The sequence below is a fragment of the Anarhichas minor genome, unplaced genomic scaffold (genome assembly GCF_050575085.1).
Source record: "Anarhichas minor isolate MPS153535 unplaced genomic scaffold, ASM5057508v1 ptg000136l, whole genome shotgun sequence".
NCBI lineage: Eukaryota > Metazoa > Chordata > Actinopteri > Perciformes > Anarhichadidae > Anarhichas > Anarhichas minor.
Window position 1 is genome coordinate 3,234,643 of NW_027466582.1, and position 18,692 is coordinate 3,253,334.

At 44.6% G+C, this 18,692-nt stretch overlaps 2 protein-coding genes across 2 annotated transcripts; one reads left to right on the plus strand and one right to left on the minus strand.

Moving 5' to 3' along the window:
• Positions 1-2,227: 2,227 nt before the first annotated feature.
• Positions 2,228-5,852, plus strand: LOC142942044 (uncharacterized). Its single transcript, XM_076084209.1, has 7 exons — positions 2,228-2,772; positions 3,035-3,361; positions 3,490-3,747; positions 3,830-3,940; positions 4,369-4,455; positions 4,540-4,568; positions 4,901-5,852. Exons 1-7 carry the CDS (start codon positions 2,712-2,714, stop codon positions 4,964-4,966), a joined length of 939 nt encoding a protein of 312 aa, XP_075940324.1. The 5' UTR covers positions 2,228-2,711; the 3' UTR covers positions 4,967-5,852.
• Positions 5,853-11,331: 5,479 nt separating this feature from the next.
• On the minus strand, positions 11,332-16,506 carry lrfn5b (leucine rich repeat and fibronectin type III domain containing 5b). Its single transcript, XM_076084292.1, has 5 exons — positions 15,616-16,506; positions 14,972-15,146; positions 13,357-13,690; positions 12,120-12,420; positions 11,332-12,030 (listed from the first exon to the last, which is right to left on the minus strand). The coding sequence occupies exons 1-5, from the start codon at positions 16,504-16,506 to the stop codon at positions 11,332-11,334; spliced, it is 2,400 nt and encodes a 799-aa protein (XP_075940407.1).
• Between the last annotated feature and the right edge of the window lie 2,186 nt (positions 16,507-18,692).

An 18,692-nucleotide genomic window follows, 5' to 3' on the forward strand; every position in this document is an offset into this window, starting at 1 on the left:
TGCTCAGTCCCTACCTGTACAACATACTACCATACTATTTAGTACGCCATAAAAAAAAGATTTGGTATATCCCAATACTGAGCAGGTAAAATGCAGTATGCCAAAATGACCAAGATGTCCTACTGCATCAGGTTGTATTTTGCAGTGTTCAAGCCAGCATGCTTTTCTGGCTACTCCGTGAACTTTATGAAAGAAGTGAAAACTCATGTTTACAATGTTTCCTGAGGTAATAAATAAAGTGAGAAGTAGAGTCATTTTCTCATAGACTTTTATACACGGATTTATTTTTGCTACTAGAGGAGAAGTCGCCCCCTGATGGCCATTGGAAAGAATGCAAATTGAAGGCAATTCCGCATTGGCTTCAAGTAGAGTTAAAGAGGAGATGCGTTATATCATTGAGGTTTAACACATTCTGGGTCAGAATAGCCAGAAAAGCATGCTAGCTTGCATCCGGCCAAATGCGACCGGATGCAGTAGGACATCCTTGTATTTTTGTCATTTTGCATTTGACTACATACTGTGACATACTAAACGCACAGGCAGTGTCAGTCTCTCTTCTGCATTGCCAGGTTTGTCTGCGTCCACCAGTCTCAATGGCCAGGTTGTGATCACTCACTTTGTATTTAGGTCTATTCAGTGCTAAAAACTTTTAAGTTTACTTTGTGTTTTTGTAGTACATGTCCAAACAACTGGTGTACTGTTTGATCCAGATTGTGTGAGGGTTTGTACTGTCCTGTCACTCACTGTAGTCTCCACCTGTCTCTCTCTCTCTCTCCCCCTCTCTCCCCCCATCAGCCACCAGACGTCAATCACAAATCGACCTTTATTTGATTAATGCCTCATTTCAGGATCCTCGTCACGTGCCCGCTTCGCTGCACACGGTCACTAAAGGTGAACTCTCTTCAAAAGAGCGTAGCCGTTGCACATACATTTCAAATCACTGACTGTACGGCCGCGCCAGAGATGTGATCGGCCTGCAGGTTGAGCACTGCAAACGTGGTCACAGTCAGATCAAGAGACCTTTAAAGCTCTGTTTATGAAGAGCTACCTGACATTATCAATTTTACCCGCAGTGACTGTGTCCCCTTCAGCTGCAGCGGGTGACAACTGATCAAACAGTATAGCCGTGTTAGTCTCTGTCCATATATCACCGTGTGTGCTAGCGTGTGCGCTTTGTGTGCCCAATTAGTGTGAAATTCAAGTTAAATGTGACACCGTGGTTTGATATCTCAACTCAACAAGCACACTTTGATGAGATCACTGCGAGCAATAAATACGATAAGCACACAGAAACACAGTCGATTCATGATCCTGGTGTGAGCTGGTTATAAAATCCCTGAAGCCATGCAGATTTCTCTCTCTTGCTCTCTCTCTCCCTCTCTCTCTCTCTCTCTCTCTCTCTCTCTCTCTCTCTCTCTCTCTCTCTCTCCCTCTCTCTCTCTCCCTCTGTGTAGAAATGATTCAGCAGTGGGCAAGTGAAGTGCAGACGTGCATGCAGTATCATGCAATAGTTTGGGAGCACTTCTGTGATGGGTGAGCAGAATTGTTGGACCATGCAAACACAACCTCCCTTTTTCATTCCTTCAACCGCCTTCTTAAAAAGGTTGTCCTTGCGATACTTGTGCAGAACCAAAAACATGTTGATATCCAAGTCTTCTGGGTCGGTCACGTGAGATGACAGAGGCCCCAAATGAGCCCTTTTCCCATAGAGTTACATTGGGGAAAGAGATGTTTGTCAGCGGATCTTTTTGTTTTTAAGGTAAACCAGCTTCGATGGAGTTTGACCAACACGTCTGCCTCCATCAGACTCCACTGGTCATAATGTTCTGTGATGCCATGTTCCATTTTCCTCAGAAACAACACTGCCTATTCATTATCACCCAAATTAGCTTTAACTTGCAACTGAAGTCCTTATCTGATTTGTTTCTGAAGAACTGAACTGAGTAATGTGACACCTATTGAAGTGTAAGGGAGATTATAAAAATACATTACACCTTACATCGCTTCCTCTCGCCCTGCTGGTTGGTGACACCTCACTCCTGCAGACTAAACAGGCTCTGACAGTAGCTGCATGTGTGCATGTGGATGCATATATATGTGTGGAATGTGGAATGAATATTCCACTAATAACGTAGTTTACATGCAGATGTGCACACCTCGATTGACATAACCGGTGGTGGACTTGTTGGACCATGCAAACACAACCTCCCTTTTTCATTCCTGCATGTTGATAACCAAGTCTTTCATAGTGTTAAAAAGCAGGTGTGTTTCTTCTTCCCAACAGAAACATGGGCTTTTCTTTTAGGCGTGCATCTCTGCAAACCAATCGGCTAGCTCGGTGTACAACTCAAAGAGCCGGCCGTAAACAGGCAAGAAACCGCGCGTCGTAAACTGGGATGAAGATGCATATTCTGAATGCGCTGTATGTCCAAAGAATGCTCCTGAAACCGGAATAATATTGGAATATCACACGGGATTTATACAGGAAATGCTAATGTTAATTCCAGATACTTGATGTCAGTGTGAACTTCACACCTGCTCATGTCGGCCATAAGTGCATAAAAAAAGCAAAAAGTGACGTATGAGAGAACAGAGGGAGGAGGAAGTGACACTTTACTAACTATAGGACGTAGATTCAACGTTCGTCTTTAAGACGGAACAAGTTCAGAGACGAGTAGAAGAAGCAGAGAGACAAGAGACGGAGAGGAACGATGGCTGAATTCAGATGGATTCAAATCTCTTTATTTCTGATTCTGGTGCCTCAGTTTACAGGTAAGAATACATATAATGTGTATATGACGACAGAAACATTAAAAAAGCTTATTTATTAATATCATTAATGTTATTTTATTGCCTAACCTTCATTTAAAGAAGACAGACAAGTAGTGTGTTTGTTTTCCATCGAGGTGAATAGAGAGTTTAATGAACTCTTAGAAACCAACGATGAGGCACATTTGTAAACTGTTGTTGAATCTAAAATGATCTTCACACTGACATTAAAAGTCATGTTTTTATTTCTCTCTCATATTCTCAGCAGCATTCTTCAGGGGATTCTCAGGATTACGTGTATTCTCCGCCATTGTCAGAGATGGAGATGAAGTCACTTTGCCTTGTGTGACAGATCATAAGAACTGTAACTCTACTGAGTGGCTCTTCACTGATTCAGCAGAATCAACAGGAGTACAGCTGGTTAGAGATGGGACGATTGTTGAAGAAGCCAACGCTAGATCAGACAGACTGAGTGTTTCAGAGAACTGTTCTCTGGTTATAAAGAATGTCACAGAGGAAGATGGTGGTGTTTATATCGTCAGTTCAGGACAACAAGGTCAACATGCTCTGGTTTATCTGGCTGTTTTTACCTGTGAGTATATTTACATCATAATGTTTCCAAACTGTCTTGTCAGAACAATATACTGAAACATTATAATAATCATGATTATAGTGATGAAGTTACTCTTCTTTCTCTCACGATGTCTCCATCTTCTCCAGTGACTGAACACGAGGACAATGATGAGGTGACGTTAAACTGCTCTCACACGATATATGGCCGATGTGTACGAACAGTGAAGTGGCTGCTTCATGGTCAAGATGTTGATGAAGACAACAAAGACTTTAAGACATCACAGTCTCACTGCACCGTCTCTCTGACTTCTCATTCCGTTTACACATCGAGGTTTAATTCATTTACGTGTGGAGTGACCGAGGGTGACAAAGTGCACCAGTTTTCTTTCAGAAATTCCCCCTCAGGTGAGAAAACAGGTGAGAACATTTTAAAGAAAGTGACCTATGCTTTTCTTCATGGTGTGTAATTTTGTGTTAATCTGTTCAGGTGACGACACAATAACAGCAACAACTGAGTCAACACCAACTGAAGACGGCAGAGAAGCAGCTAACACCACGACACCTTCTGCAATCAGTGATGCTTCACCAAAACTACAAAGTAGTGACTCAGCATTTTATCGTGTCTTTATCTGGAATCTCTCTTCCTGTCTTTATCTCTCCTCACATTTAACAATTTTATTTCAGTGATATATTTGCTACAGATTAGGTTTTTATTTGTTCTGCTCAAAATAGTTAGTGATCGATAAATAATGAGTTGATTTATTCTCGAGATGTCAGTGAAAGCATAAATAATGCTGGAGTGCAAGTTTTTCTTTGTAATTAAAGTCACAGATGGGTTTAATCAGATCGGGTTTAAAATGCCTTTTCTCTCATGTTGATGAATGAAATCAGTTTATCAGGAAAAAATACAACTTTGCATTTTCCTATGATTTTCTGAATTGTATAATCTGTAATATCTCTCTCACTCTCCTCTCTTGAAGTTTAAAAGCTGTAACGAAATATTATTTTATGTCATTCTGGTTCCAGGCTGGTGGAGGTTCATCTTTGTGTCTGTTGGATTAGCAGCACTCATAATAATAGTTGTGGCCGTCAACATGTGGGCAAGAATTATAGGTGAAGAACATCCACATATTAAATATTAAAAAAGAGGATTTTTACTGTTGAAACTAAAGTCGACTCTTTCTTTTGCCTCTTCAGAGAAGAAAACACGGATGGATCAAATCGCGGTGAGTTTTTTACAACCTAATAATGAAATGTTTTAGGTTTTACAGTTGGCACTCTTCATTACATTCTTTTATACAGAAGCTGATGGTGCGTTCAGGGTCTGCTGACTCAACTGTGAACTGTGTTCATTTTCAAAACAACAAGTAATGTGGAAAGACAATGTGGGGGGTTTAGGAGGCTTTTGGGAGCTAAAACCAAAGTATAATTTAATGTTCTGTGTGTCTTTACTTTAGTTCTTCTTTCCTTGTGATAAGTGTGGAGCAGTGGACGCCTACAGATCACAGAAGTGGGATTGGAAAGTGTGGGTTTGATTGTGTTGTGTTGTTCCTCACAGGTGCGTTATGATGGAGAAGATGATTCAGTGACCTATGAAAACATCAGACCTCCTGATGGAGTTTGACCAACACGTCTGCCTCCATCAGACTCCACTGATCTACATGTCATGATTCACATGAGTGGTTATAGAATGGAAATAAGAAGAAGAATTATTGTCACAACAAACGTTTATGATAACTACACAATGCATGACCTAATCTGACCCCAAATTTGATGCTAACGCTAGCTGTTGTGGTTAGCCACGTTGTGTGACCAACATATAATGTTTCAAGTGCAGATCAGCTTCATTACCATCTTCATCGTATCCCAGCTGCTGCTGATCTCGAGCCGTATATTGTCCTTTATTGGGCTGATGAGGTCGTCGCTGTGTTTCTGGTACAATATTGGGTGATGAGAAACCAAATTGATAAAACATTCCCTGTTATGGCAGCAAGCTGCATGGAGCTGGTGGTATGGCATCTCTTGGAACAAAGGTTTTCATTGGTCAAACATATTTCAACAGGTGGAAATCATCTGAAATCGAGGTCCGTCAGAATATGTTCCACAGTGGTGATGAAGCATTCATAAGAACCCCCCAAAAATCAGTGTTTGTACATTTCCGTTAATATTTTTCTGATGAAAATTCATGCTTGGTGTCAAACGTCTTTTATTATTTTATTTTAGTCCGGTGTCTTTTCCTGCATCAGTTGTAAAAATGTTTCTCATCTGCAGCCCGTTCAGAACACAGCAGCTGGATTTTAACTTCCTTTAACAAGAAACAACGTTTAACTTTTGTTAACTTCCTTAAACTGTCTCCCAGCTGAACATTTCACAGCTGATTTTAAGGTTTACTGCTGAGCTTGAGCTCAGTTTCATGTCTCTGTGTACATTTTAACCCACCTTCATTTAGCATTAAGTGTTTGAATGTGTTTTCAGACTAAACACAATCAAAGACTTTGGAAGCATCAATAAATCACATAAAATATAATAATCTTTGTCCTCTATGTTTGTTCAGTAATTCCTTTCAGGCACAGGTCAGTGCTGTCTTTAGCTTTATAACCAAACGGATTATCTGATTATCTGTGGAGCTGCCTGCTTTACCAGCTTTGTCCGTAATGACTGGCACCAACAGAACAGCAACATTGATCCCGGTAACAAGCCATGAATCATAAATTCATCATAAAATCCTCTACTGGCTTATTACTTACTTTAACACTTTGTAGTGAACTGTGTTTTGTATTGTCCTTCATTCTCTAAAGTAATTATAATAATGGCTTTCATGATGGACGGTGGATATTCACACAATACGGAGGTCTTGTTAAATTCATAATTGTTATTAATTGCTATTATCCATTCATATCAAATGTTTTATCAAAGAGAATTTCAAAAGTGTGGAAGCTTTTTGGTGAGATGTCACAGACCGATTGACAATGTCTTGCAAAAATACAGCAATGAGGAAGAGACAGACAAGAGCAGCGGCAACACAGTCACACGGCAGTTTGTGAAATAGTTATGAAATGCAAACTATTGGTTTCCTGTACAGGGACGAGAAATATCCGGTTGTTTTCTGTGTCACGCGGCACGACTTGTTTTCGACCACAACGTTTATTATCATTATCTGATTAGTTTCTGAAGAACTGAACTGAGTAATTTCACACCTGTTGAAGTGTAAGGGAGATTATACAAATATAATGATGTCAGAATCAGTCTTCGCTTCCTCTCGTCCTGCTGGTTGGTGACACCTCACTCCTGCAGACTAAACTGGCTCTGACAGTAGCTGCATGTGTGCATGTAGATGCATATATGTGTGTTGTGTTTGCAGACCATGTGCTTGTATATTTTATGAGCATGTTTGGATTTTTGTGTATTCCTGTATGCATGTGTAGAATCTTTAATACTGCACTTTGTTACATCCTGTTTTATTTTGGAGTTTCCTGTTGAGCCCTCTAGGTTGAGGTTGTTAAGGTTCTGCTCTCTCTCTCTCTCTCTCTCTCTCTCTCTCTCCCTCTCTGTAGAAATGATTCAGCAGTGAAGTGAAGTGAAGTGCAGACGTGCATCGCAGTATCATGCAATAGTTTGGGAGCACTTCTGCGATGGGTGAGCAAAATAACGTGGCTCATGACCTCCCAACAGCCTCATGTCCTCCATTACCAGAAGCCTGAAGAGATAACAAGATTAGCATAAGCACTTTTAGTAAGTCAGTGTGAATGGGAGCCTTAAAGAGGCTTAAATTGTCCCCCCCTCTTCACCAGCAGCTGACAGATAGTTGGGAGCTGACTGGCACGTTTGCTTGGTTGCGTGCTGCACTGTTCTCTTAGAGATCTCAGACGCTGGCAAATCAATGGGAGATCCATCATTGGGGGACACTCGGTGTACAGACAGAGCAAATCACTTCTATAAGCGAGAGCAGCTATCAGGCAGAAAATGGTTCCTAATGGTGCCTGGTATGTCTGGTGTAAACTGCAGCCAGCCTCTTTGTCGTCCATCACCCTGGAGCATATGTAACTGAAGGAGGGGAGGCGGCATGGAGAGGAGAGGAAGAGAAGGAAGCATCTGTTCGTTTCAGCATGGGAACCCCTCAGGGGGGCCGGGTGGGGGGGGGCAACGATAATCTGGGTTCACGTCAAACCAAATCTGGTGTCTGGTGTCACTTAGTGAGTGTCAATCAGTGGAAGTCACTCAGTCAGCACCCCCCTGTTGTGTGACCTTCACTCAGCCGACTCTCGCTCATTTTCTGCCTCGGCTTTGTCAAAATCCTGTTGGTAATTGAAGCACAGTTGACTCAAAGGCTGAGATCATAAAAAATGAATGACTCCAGCTCTTCGCTAAACCCCTGAAATCTGCAGAGTCAGGGCAAGGTAAACACCGGCTTCACTCCCAAGAGGGGGAGTACAGTTTTTCGGGTACAGCTCTTTAACGTCATAACGGGACACTAGCCAGAGTTCGTTGTCGGCTTTAATCACGACTTTTTGACTCGACAGAAACAGTTGTTTCTGAGTAAACAAGTAAGTCTTTAGTTTAGGTTTGACCATTTCAATTATCTCCCCCTTTGCCCAGACTGCTGTTTTCCCAGAAACAGTAATCACATTCACTATTAATGAGCCATGATGTTCATCCTAGACCCATTTACTCTTCTCAATAATGCATACTCTTTGGAATTGCCTGTGCATATTTAAACTGTGCCACCTCCCCCTCTGCATGTCCCCCCCCCCCTCCCCCCTGAGAGGGATATCAGTGGTGTTTTGGTTTATCTTGCCCCAGGCTCTCTCTACATGTACTCCCAGGGATAATGCTTGCCAGGGGAACAATGTCTCATGCGTGTCTCTGACTAAGGCTGCCTGCTGCGCAGAGATAATGAAACACCGAGCTGCCGCATGGAGAGCAAAAGGTGCTAACACACTTGTTGAAGGACCTCAGTCCTCTTAGATTAAGCCTTCGTATTACCCCTCTCTTAACTGTGATTTTAATAGGCTCTTCGGTTTGTGGAAATAGGCCCAACAATCTCTTTAAATAAGACAATTGACCACAAATTGAACACATCACTGCCCCGATGTGATTTTCCCCATGTCATGATTGTCATTAAAAGCAGGCAATAGTGCCATCGGAAGCCGTGTTGGTTTAAGTGCTCCGTAAAGGGACTCGTCCTGTCAGAGCCAAGTGACACTCACACAAAGGAATGAAAAGCCCATTAGCAGTGACAGCATAAAATGGATTTAATCAGCGGAACAGTGAGGCTGCTATTGAGATGAGAGGAGGTTAGGGGGGGGGGGGGAGTTAATCAAAATGCTTCTGACGGTCACTCTGACCCCGGTGGCATTTGAGCAGCATATCGAATCAGCACAGGCTGATGAGGGATCGGCCAGTCTGTTTGTAGAAGGCAGGTCAGCCTCTCAGAGAGATTGGCAGGTTCAGCTCTCAAGTGGGCCAGTGGGGGGGTTGTTTCTCAGGAGCAGAGGAGTGAGTCAGCATGATGCAAGACAGTAGACAGGAGAGGAGGGGGTCAGATGGTGGTGAGTGGAGGAGGACGACCAGACAAAAGGCCAGGAAACACATGATAGGGGTTTGGAAAGCGGGTCAGCCTCGTGCAGCGTCGTGAGGGGGTGGTTCGGATCTGGCCACAGGGCTAGGTTAGTTAGGTTCGCTCTGCTCTGCTCGTTGCCAGACCTCCAGCCGAGGTCTATCACCCACAGTCACCCTGCCGTCGCTGCCTCCCCCCCCCCCCCCCCCCCTTCTCCTCTCACCCCCTTTGTGAAGGTGCACTGAATACCGAGGAGCCAGAGGCTGCACGGCTGGCTTACAAAGGATGCTCTTTTCTCCGTCTCCTGCACTCCTCGTTCTGTTTCGCTCTATATTCTCTCTCACTCCCTGTGCCCCCTTCCTCTCGTCTCTCCTTCTCCATCTCTGAGCTGTCTCGCTTTCTTCTCTGCACCTCTCTCTCCCTCTCTATTTCTTCATCCTCACCCTCACCTCTTCGCCTCCCACCCTCGTCGCCGTATTTGTTTCACAAAACCTTCCATCTACTCCTCTCTGCTTCGCCTCCTCTCCTCCCCTCTCTTTCTCTCTCTCTCTCTCTCTCTCTCTCTTTCCCCAGTAATGCATCTATTATTAACACACACCTCTGGCTCTTGCCAAAGACCGAACCAAGGTTCAGGCCAAGCTCCTCCACATTTTAATCGCCCATAATGAAACAAGAAATACTGAATAAACGTGTTTGAATCCTGCCAGTGCGAGTCACAGCAATTAATGTATGTCTTTCATACAGTATGTGCAGATCATCTGAACAGGTCTCCCTGCACAATGTTTCAACCCAATGTGCCGTATCCTTTGAGACACATGCTGAGAGAGGCATGCCAGTACATGGATATCAAAATCAATCAGGCCGCATCCGACCACCAAAATTCACAGTGAATCAGAGCTCGTATTCCAGCAGATAATGCATATCATGTCGGTCCTGCTGTCAGGGAGACATTACTGTAACTGTAGAATTAGCTGTGCACGGGCTCCCACTGTGGAGGTTGTGTTTAACCTCTCCTGCAGTGGTTTTTCTGCAGTGGCATGCCTTCCGAGGGCACGGCGCTGTCAGACGAGCGCGGAGAAGCTCTGGCGGGAGGCGTCCCCGGTGACTAGCATGGCCTCTTTTCATCTTCTGCTTCCCTCCTCTCTTTGAACAAACACAAGGGCTCAGGGCAGGAATCTGTCAGAGGTCCACCGCTCGCAGAGAGAGGGGAATTGTGCTGCTGCAAGACTGCTGAAACCCCAAATTCAGTACTACTTTTGAGCTTTCTCAACTAAAGGAATGCATCTATCGTTTTGTTTATTTAAACAACCGAGAGGGGTCTGCTTTCTAATTCTGATGGTGGGAAGTGTTCACAAGGCAAGCTGAAAATGAGAAAAGTCTGAGTTTGTCCCTTTTATCACTGGTTTATTTATACTGGTAAACATCAAACAGAAACAACAGCAAAATCAAGAGCTGACGTCCTCCCCTACTTGTGATTATCGTTTCTCTTACATCGACAAGTTCATTTACAATGGTTGCCATCGACATGATAACGTCAGTGAGTAAAAAATATGGAAATGGAACATTCCTCTGGATCTCATCCACGCGTAATATCAGATTACGTCCCGCACCTTTCACGCTGTTGGTGTTGGTTCAATTGTCGCTCAAATCAGCCATGACAGGAATCCTATCAGAGTTGAGTCTTTATGTAATTATGTGATAAAAATGTATCGATTCAAACCGGAGGGCAGTATTAGGCTGAGTCGACTTGTGCCACAAAAATACTGCATTGTGCTGTGTCTGCGGGTGTCGGCATGAGAAGATGGAGCGCTGTCTTTCTACTACATTCTGTTCCAACACCTCTGGGATGTAAAGCAAATTGGTAATCTCTCCAAAGGTAATTAAGACATGTCACCGTCTGTCTGTGGAGCCGGAGACAAGGATTTGCGTTCAAAGTCTACAGAGGCTGTGTTTCTTTGTTTGTTATAATACAGTATGACAAGGTTACTGTATTCGATACCACATGAACACTTAAGGTTGCACTGAGATATACAGCATCTCACACAACTAAACATTTTTGTACATGACATTGTTTTATACATTGTTGTGCCTTCCGTCAAAGTTTGATCAAAAGTCGTTATAAAGACGACTTTTGATTGGTTATAAGGTAGAAAACAAATGTGAAACGTTTCCCATAATCCTGTATGCCTCCCTCTGCCCTACATATATATATACTGTATATATATATATATATATATATATATATATATATATATATATATATATATATATATATATATATATATATATATATATATATATATATATATATGTACAGGTCCCTCAATAGAGAGCACAAAAGCTCCAAACAAGGCATAAAATCCCTGTGTGTTCCACAACGGGCCACAGATCCAACCCAAGAAAACGAGAGAACGCAGGTCTTAAACCTCAAATCATAAAGTGCTCTCCAGAAGCCACTCAGACTTGGAGAGCTTGTCCCTGGCCCGTCGAATGTTTGTTGAGTTCTCCAGCTGCGGCAGCTCTCCGCTCATCGACAGGCTCCGCTTGGAGCGCAGGCTAGCCCCGGGTTTGGGGTAGGCCATGTAGCAGCGCTCCCTATATGAGTCTGCGTTGAGGGAGTGCCTGCGGTTCACCCTCACTCCCCCTGCAGGCACAGTCATGTAATGTTGAGGGGCCTGTTGGGGCCGCGGACCCCTGGGAACAGCAGTCCACTTGGTGGGCTGGCCGGGAACGGCCAGAGCGACGGCGGCGGTCATTTTAACCTCTGACGACGAGTTATTCCGGTTCATGTTATCGAGCTCGACGTCCACCTGAGCTTCTGCCCGGTGAGCCTCTGAGGATTTCGGTGGAGCGCTGGAACGTTTGGGCCTCGGAGCGCCCGGGGAGGCCGGGTGCCAGCTGTGACTGGCAGCAGAGGTAGAGACGGTGCAGTCAGGGACGCAGGGTTTGGTGGTGGCTACAACGACCGGCGCACGCTGCTTGGTCGGCTCCGGGGGCGGCAGGGTGATTCTGAGGCACTCCTTTTCATTTTTCTCTGGACGCAGAACCTGCTTGGAGAGTGACTTTGGAATCCCGCAGCCCTGTAGCTGCCCATCACTGCTCAGTGACCGAATATCCCCCATCTCTAGGGCCTGACATGACCGGAGAGAAGCATGAAAGCAATGAGTCAATATCAAAAGAAATAATGAGCAGAAAAAGAACAGAACAATGCCAAACTGACCTTATCTGCATCTCCTTGGTTACACACCCGGTAGCGCACAATGAGGAAGATGATAAAGGCGAGCACTGAGGCCACGATAATCCCTCCAATGATAACCACAATGGTGCCGCCAAGAAACTGGGACTGCATGAAATGACATCTCAGGTACTGCGGCTCTGTGGTGAAGTGGATGCAACCTATCACCCTGGTGGCGGTCAGCGAGGTCACCTGGTCATCGTAGATGGCCAACACGCACAGGTCATACTGCGTACCGGCCGCCAGGTTGTTTACCAGGATGCTCTTACTGGTCGGGGGTATCATTCTGTAAAAACAAACAACAACACCTTTTGTGAGTTCTGACATAGATTAGGGAGGGTTAAATGAAAGGAGACAGAAGCAAATCAGATTATCCAGCTTGTTGTTTTGAAGGGATGAAATGACATGACAATCCTTTATCTCTCAGGAGCCTATTTAAGATCTGACTTGGCATAATCTTTTGTGACATTTGATTTATTTTTCTCCAGCATCTTTACTGATAAAAGATTGCTTTTAGTCGCTGGGGATGCAGGATGCCTCTTTTTTTTGTCAGGATTGCCGCCTCCTGAATTCAGTAGCCACTGCCAAACACCACATGTGTAGTTGACTTTGAGTTTCTTTGGAAAAATAAGTGGTCTGTGCGGCGAATCCTGTCACATCATAGTGATTAGCACTAAATAGGGAGAGAAAGAGGGCCGAGATGAAAGAATGCTGCGTACACCGGTTTCTCAGATGGGCATGTGCGAAAGCCTCTGATGCTTTTCGTAAAACACTGGCTGACTCTTTCATCTTCCTATCAGTCCGCGGCTTAGTGCTGACATTCGGTTTTGATTTTGTTGATTAAGCATTATCAAGGTTTTGCACATAGTAAATGATACACTCCGGGGAGGAGGGGGATTATGAGTGAAAGAATAAGGAGTCAGATACAGTGCATTAGTCCGTCTTCCTTATGGGATTAATAGACTCCGCAAATAATCATGGCGACAGCCAATCCAGTTCCCAAAGACTAAATATTTAGAGGGATTTAAGCAATCAAAGCAGAATATAAAGGTAAAACAAGGGTGAAGGATTTTTAATGATATGATTCCAAATCAGCTTAAGTTTATTGGCATCAATTCAGACTCAGATTTAAGGCTTGTTCACCAGCGTTATAAGAAAAAGCAGTATTTTAAGACAAAGAGAAGCTTTGTAGTAACCCAGCAGGTCAGGTATAGCTGTTTACCTGTAAACCAGTGAATCATCATAGCTGCCGTTATATTGGATCTGAAACATGCGTATTCCAGGAATGCTCCTCTGGAAGTTAAACTTGACCAGGGCCGAGGTGGACGTGGCATCGGCAGTCACTACTTTCTTCTCCTGGATCGTCTTCGCGTTCCCCAGAGGCAACCCTCCTCCGTCTGCACCCGTCTTGGTCACTGTGGCGATATCTGATGACCCGGGGTCGGGCTCCTGCTCTGCGACTGTGTTGTTGGTGATATGAGGGAGTTTAGCGATGACCAGATCCACCGTCTGCTGCGCCTCCCCTGCCGGGTTGGAGGCCACGCAGGTGAAGGAACCTGGAACACAAACTGAATCGATTATTGTCCTTCCTGATATTTATTGTGATATACGGATTAGTGTTGAGGGCCACACATGCATTCAAGTTGCAATATAAACATATCTAATCGTAATTAAATAAAATTGTTTGGGGAACTATACGAAGCCCCCATTCCTGAAAGAATTTTTCTTTTTATTTATTTTGAGCGCACAACATGAAAAATATTGGAATTCAGAGGTGTAATGTACTTTTTTGATTTCCTGCCGAGAGTTAGGTGATCAAATGATACCATTTACATATCTGTAAATATAAGGCTACAGCAGTCGGTTAGCTTAGCTTAGCTTAGCATAAAGACTGAGTGAAACAGTTAGCCTGGCTCAGTGCAAGAGGAACCTGCTAGCACTAATTAACATGTTATATCTTTTCTATTGAATCCAGACAACAACATAAGTGTAAAAACAGCGAATGGTGGTTTTACTGGAGTTTTGACTGTGCTCCCGGGCCATGAAATGGTACAGCACATTACCTACATTGCACTGTAGCTTCATATTTAATGGACAGACATGACATCTAACTCTCAGCAAGAAAGCAAGTAAGTTGGCGATTTTAACCATGTGATGATTTAACCTTATAGAGGTTTTCCGATACCATTTTTCCCGATACCTGAACTTCTGCGTCGGCCGATACCGTGTATCTATCCGATACCAATGTGTTAAAACATGTCGTGGTATTGTTGTTGGTATTTATTTTCCAGGATAAATATTGCTAAATAAATAAATAGATGAGATGAAGAAGCGATATGGCTCACTCGTTAGCTTCCATCATCGATTTTGGACTCAGTGATGGTATTTACCGGAGCTGATGATTGAAGTAGCTAACGAGTCGCTTCCTTCTCATCTCTGTTGAGAGTTGCACATGTGCAGTACAGATCGGTCGGGATGCGAGAATAGGGTTGCCTGTGACGCGTGTTGTTGTTGTACTCGCCGTTACCCGATCCATCATTTTGGGCTTAATCGGAGGCATTTCTGATATTGGTATTGGAACAACTCTAAAAACATAAAGGTGCAAGAAAGTTCATTTTTTTAAAGTAGATATATACGACTTAGCCAGCAATGTGAGAAAGTCATTTTTTATTCCATTGTGACCTCAATCAGTGTGCAAGCCAGCACTCTTCCACACTCTAAACTTCATCGCCTGATGTAGACAAATACTTCAGTCCTACAGCCTTCTGAGGACACGAGCAAACAACTAATTTTGTTCAGTCAACGACACAAGCGCAGCCCCCGGGGTGCAAACAGACCAGAGTCCTTGACGGTGCTGATGAGGATGTCCAACGTGCCGTCTGTGTGGACGGCGGCCCTGGAGGAGTTGGACATAAGGCGTCCATCAGGGGCGATCCAGTGGATAATGGGGTCGGGGTCGCCCCTGGCCTTACAGCGCAGAGTCACACTCTGACCCTCCAAGGCTCGCAGCTCCTGAAGTAGAGGGAGGAAAGGCAGTTAGTGGGAGGACTTCAGCAGAAACTGAAAAACACTGACAAACAGTTATCTGTTGTGCTGTAAGATTGTTTACAAGCTTTCTAAGCTTTCCTTGTGTGATAAGAGCTTCACCGCGGATCCATCATAAACCTGCAAATAGCTTTATTAAAACGGTAACTGAAAATACTGCTACAGAACGTCTCTAAAAACTCTCCACAGGCCACAGTTTGATTACATTTTTTAAGTAAGTCCAATATATTTTACAATATTTTGTTGGCTGAGCGGCCCAGATGAGTCCCACCAGTCTTGTAAGACTCTCCTGGCTTGCAAAGCTAATATTTGGTCTGACAGTCAAAGAAAGCATAAAGCGCCACCTCGGATTAACTGAGGCAGAAACCAATGTCTGGCTCAGAGAGTGCGACAGTAGGGAGTGTTGTGTCTGCGCAGCTCAATTTGGGGGTTATACCTGAGAGTGCCTGGTGATGAGAGGAGGCTCACACAGGAACTCTTCCTCGGAAACTGTCCAGAAATAGCGTCCGGCGAGGTGTTGCGGTGTGGCACAGGTCTCCAGATCATCTTCCCTCCGCAACCTCCGCAGCCAGAGCAGCTCACAGTTACACCTCAGCGGGTTTCCTCCGAAGCTCAACGCGAACGACATCGGCCCCATTATCCCAGAAGTGGCCAGGACCCCCGCTCTTTGGAAAATTGGGTCGGGAGGAAGCTTCTGGAGCTTGTTGGAAGTCACGTCCAGCCTCTTGAGCTTCTGCAGTCCAGAGAAGGTGCCCTCTGGGATGTAGCTGAGCATGTTGTGGTCCATATTGAGAGTGTGGAGATTGGGCATCCTCTGAATGGCCACCCATGGCGCACTTTCCAAGTTGTTGTAGGATAAATCCAGCTCTTCAAGCGCCGTCAGATCATTGAAGGCCCCGATCTGAATGTGGGTGAGCTGGTTGTTGTTGAGGATGAGGTGGTGCAGCTTGGACATGCCGCTGAAGGTGTCGTTGATGATGCGCGCCAGCCGGTTGCTATCGAGGTGAAGGGCTCGTAGGTTCTCCAGGTCTTTGAAAGCGAGCGGCGCGATGGAGCCGATGGTGTTCCGAGAGAGGGTCAGGTCCACCAGCTTGGTCATGTTGGCAAAGTCTCTGCGTTTGATGTTGGTTACAAAGTTATCCCCGAGGCGCATCTCCACCGTGTGCCTGTCGATGTTCGGGGGCACAAAGAGAAGCCCCTTTTTGTCGCACAGAGTCGCCAGGTTGGGGTTAAGCACCTGGCAGACGCAGCGTTTGGGGCAGACCTGAACTTTGTGAGCCTTCACAGCCACGCCGAGGACTATCAGGTAAACCAGGAGATACTCCATTTGGCTTCTCAGTCAGGTTATACACCTAAAGCACATCAAATCAAAAAGAGAGAAACAGAAGGTTGCATTATTAATTAAGGAGATTTTTATTTGTATCATCTTTATCAAACTGTAATTTCTGTGGTTGGCTAATCACACTTGCACTGAGAAGGGAATTTAAAAAGAGAATTTGGGGAATTGCCGAACTGCTGTGGAAGGTTAAAGCTTTTCCGCTACATTTGAAACACCATCATTGCCAGCTCACAGCTGAGATTTACAGAGAGTCCAAATTCTAAGCAGGAGAGAGAGAGTCGACGCCTGAACAAACAATAAATGCTGTGCTATCCGACATGAAACAAATTAGTCACCTGCAGACTTGAGAGTGAAACATTAATAAGTCATCTTGAATATTTTTTCTGACAGCTCTCCTTTTTAGCTCCCTGCTTCCCCGATCATACTCTTTTTGATATGATAATGCCAGTCCTTTTTATGTTTGTGGACAGAAGGATGAAAGTCTAGACTGGCAGTCCAAGGCCTCATCAGAATTAGACTGATATCTCCCAGGATCATATCGCCAATAGGAGGGAATGATTGGGCCCAGAGCCTCAGCGAGGATGTGCTATGCCTTGCTATTGATTTTCTCTCTGCTGCTACTCTTACTTATGACACAGCTGAGATGGGGATAAGGAGGGATCCATTTGATGAATCCTGAGACCTTGTCAGGGATATAGCATGTCATAAAACTAAGACAGCAGAGATCAGATCGCAGCTCTGCAGGTGCACTACACAATGTACCGGAGCGAGAGTGACATTCGCTGCGATTATTCTTAGAACTGAAATTCAGTGTCATTTTGGTAGAACATGCAATATTCAGCCCTCTGGGTGTCCCATTACAGCACACAGAAAGGGACACCAATCCAATCAAACACAGGGAACAAGAGATCCAATCCCACAACTGTAGTAAAAATCCAAAGGCTAACCTTTAACTACAGGGGAGAACGGCTGATTTATGATAGCTTTTTTGTGGTCTGCTGGTAATGTCTCCATTGTAGATGTCGGTTCTTGAAGAGTGTGCTTGAAAGTCTTGCCTCAGCAAAGAGCATGCCAACTGAGTACCTATGCCTCAAAAGCCTCTGTCGCACCGGAGCTGTGACATAGAACTCACAGTGTAATAACCTTGACAGTCGGAGTATGAGGAAAATATCACAGAGTAATGAAAACATGGGTGGGAGAGACCCCCCCCCCCCTTTGCTTTTGATGTGAGGAGGTGAGTGAAGGAAGCCTGGTGCCGTCCACTGACAACAGTTGCAATTTGTCAGCTGGGTAAAACCTATCGCAGACTTGCAAAGGAGGCAGGAGAGAGGTCGCTTTAAAATGGCCCATAATAGCAAAGGGAGGAATGATATCATTGGAGGAAGCACACCGGGTGTGACATTTTCATGAATACTGCTGATCGAGCAGCAATGAATCAATGTCTTTCTCGACCCATTTCTACACGGGACAACTTCACCGAGTCACACAAGAGCCCCGTTTTTGTGGATTGTAGTCTGGGGTGCAGTGCTGCAGAGATCTGAGCTGCTGAAAAACGGCCTGTGGAGTCACTATTAAATGTTGTCAAGACGCTCCTTAAAGATGGCAGATGACTTCAGCGTCAAGCTGGCCTGCAAAGCTATGTGGTAGTGGTACCTAAGTGGAAACTACTTTACGTGTATGTGTGTGTGTGTGTGTGTGTGTGTGAAAGCTGAGGTGTACGCAAGTGTGTCCGTATTGGTGTGCCAACCGGCTTCTGCTCTGACTCTCAATGGCACGGCCTCTGGATGTGCAATGAGGCGGAGAGGACCTGCTACTTCCAGACCCGAATGATGCTGAAGACGTGATATTGATTCACTCTGTGGAGACGGGGCTTTTTTTTTTTTCTTTTTTTTTCCCTGCTGAAAACTCAACCGAACGTGAAGAGAATGGTTGCAATGGTAATCCCTACAAATTTTGTTCTGTGATGACAAAGGGACAGCCCCTCGCTGCCGAGACGGAGCAGGAACTGTCCGTTGCCGTCTCCCTAATTTGCATTTAATTATGGTTGTTCCAAGGAGATTTGCATAACAGGTTGCACTCATCAGGTACATGAACAAATAACTAGATAATCAATCAATGCATTTATCAATCACACACTTCATCTTTAAATGTCACATCCCCAGAAAATCATTATC

Coding starts and splice junctions, on each gene's coding strand:
- LOC142942044 (XM_076084209.1), top strand. CDS start 2,712: ATGGCTGAATTCAGATGGATTCAAATCTCTTTATTTCTGATTCTGGTG. Junction 3,362..3,489: donor TTATCTGGCTGTTTTTACCT/GTGAGTATATTT, acceptor CATCTTCTCCAG/TGACTGAACACGAGGACAAT. Junction 4,456..4,539: donor CATGTGGGCAAGAATTATAG/GTGAAGAACATC, acceptor TTGCCTCTTCAG/AGAAGAAAACACGGATGGAT.
- lrfn5b (XM_076084292.1), bottom strand. CDS start 16,506: ATGGAGTATCTCCTGGTTTACCTGATAGTCCTCGGCGTGGCTGTGAAG. Junction 15,147..15,615: donor TCATCACCAGGCACTCTCAG/GTATAACCCCCA, acceptor CCTCTACTTCAG/GAGCTGCGAGCCTTGGAGGG. Junction 13,691..14,971: donor CAGCACCGTCAAGGACTCTG/GTCTGTTTGCAC, acceptor TTTGTGTTCCAG/GTTCCTTCACCTGCGTGGCC.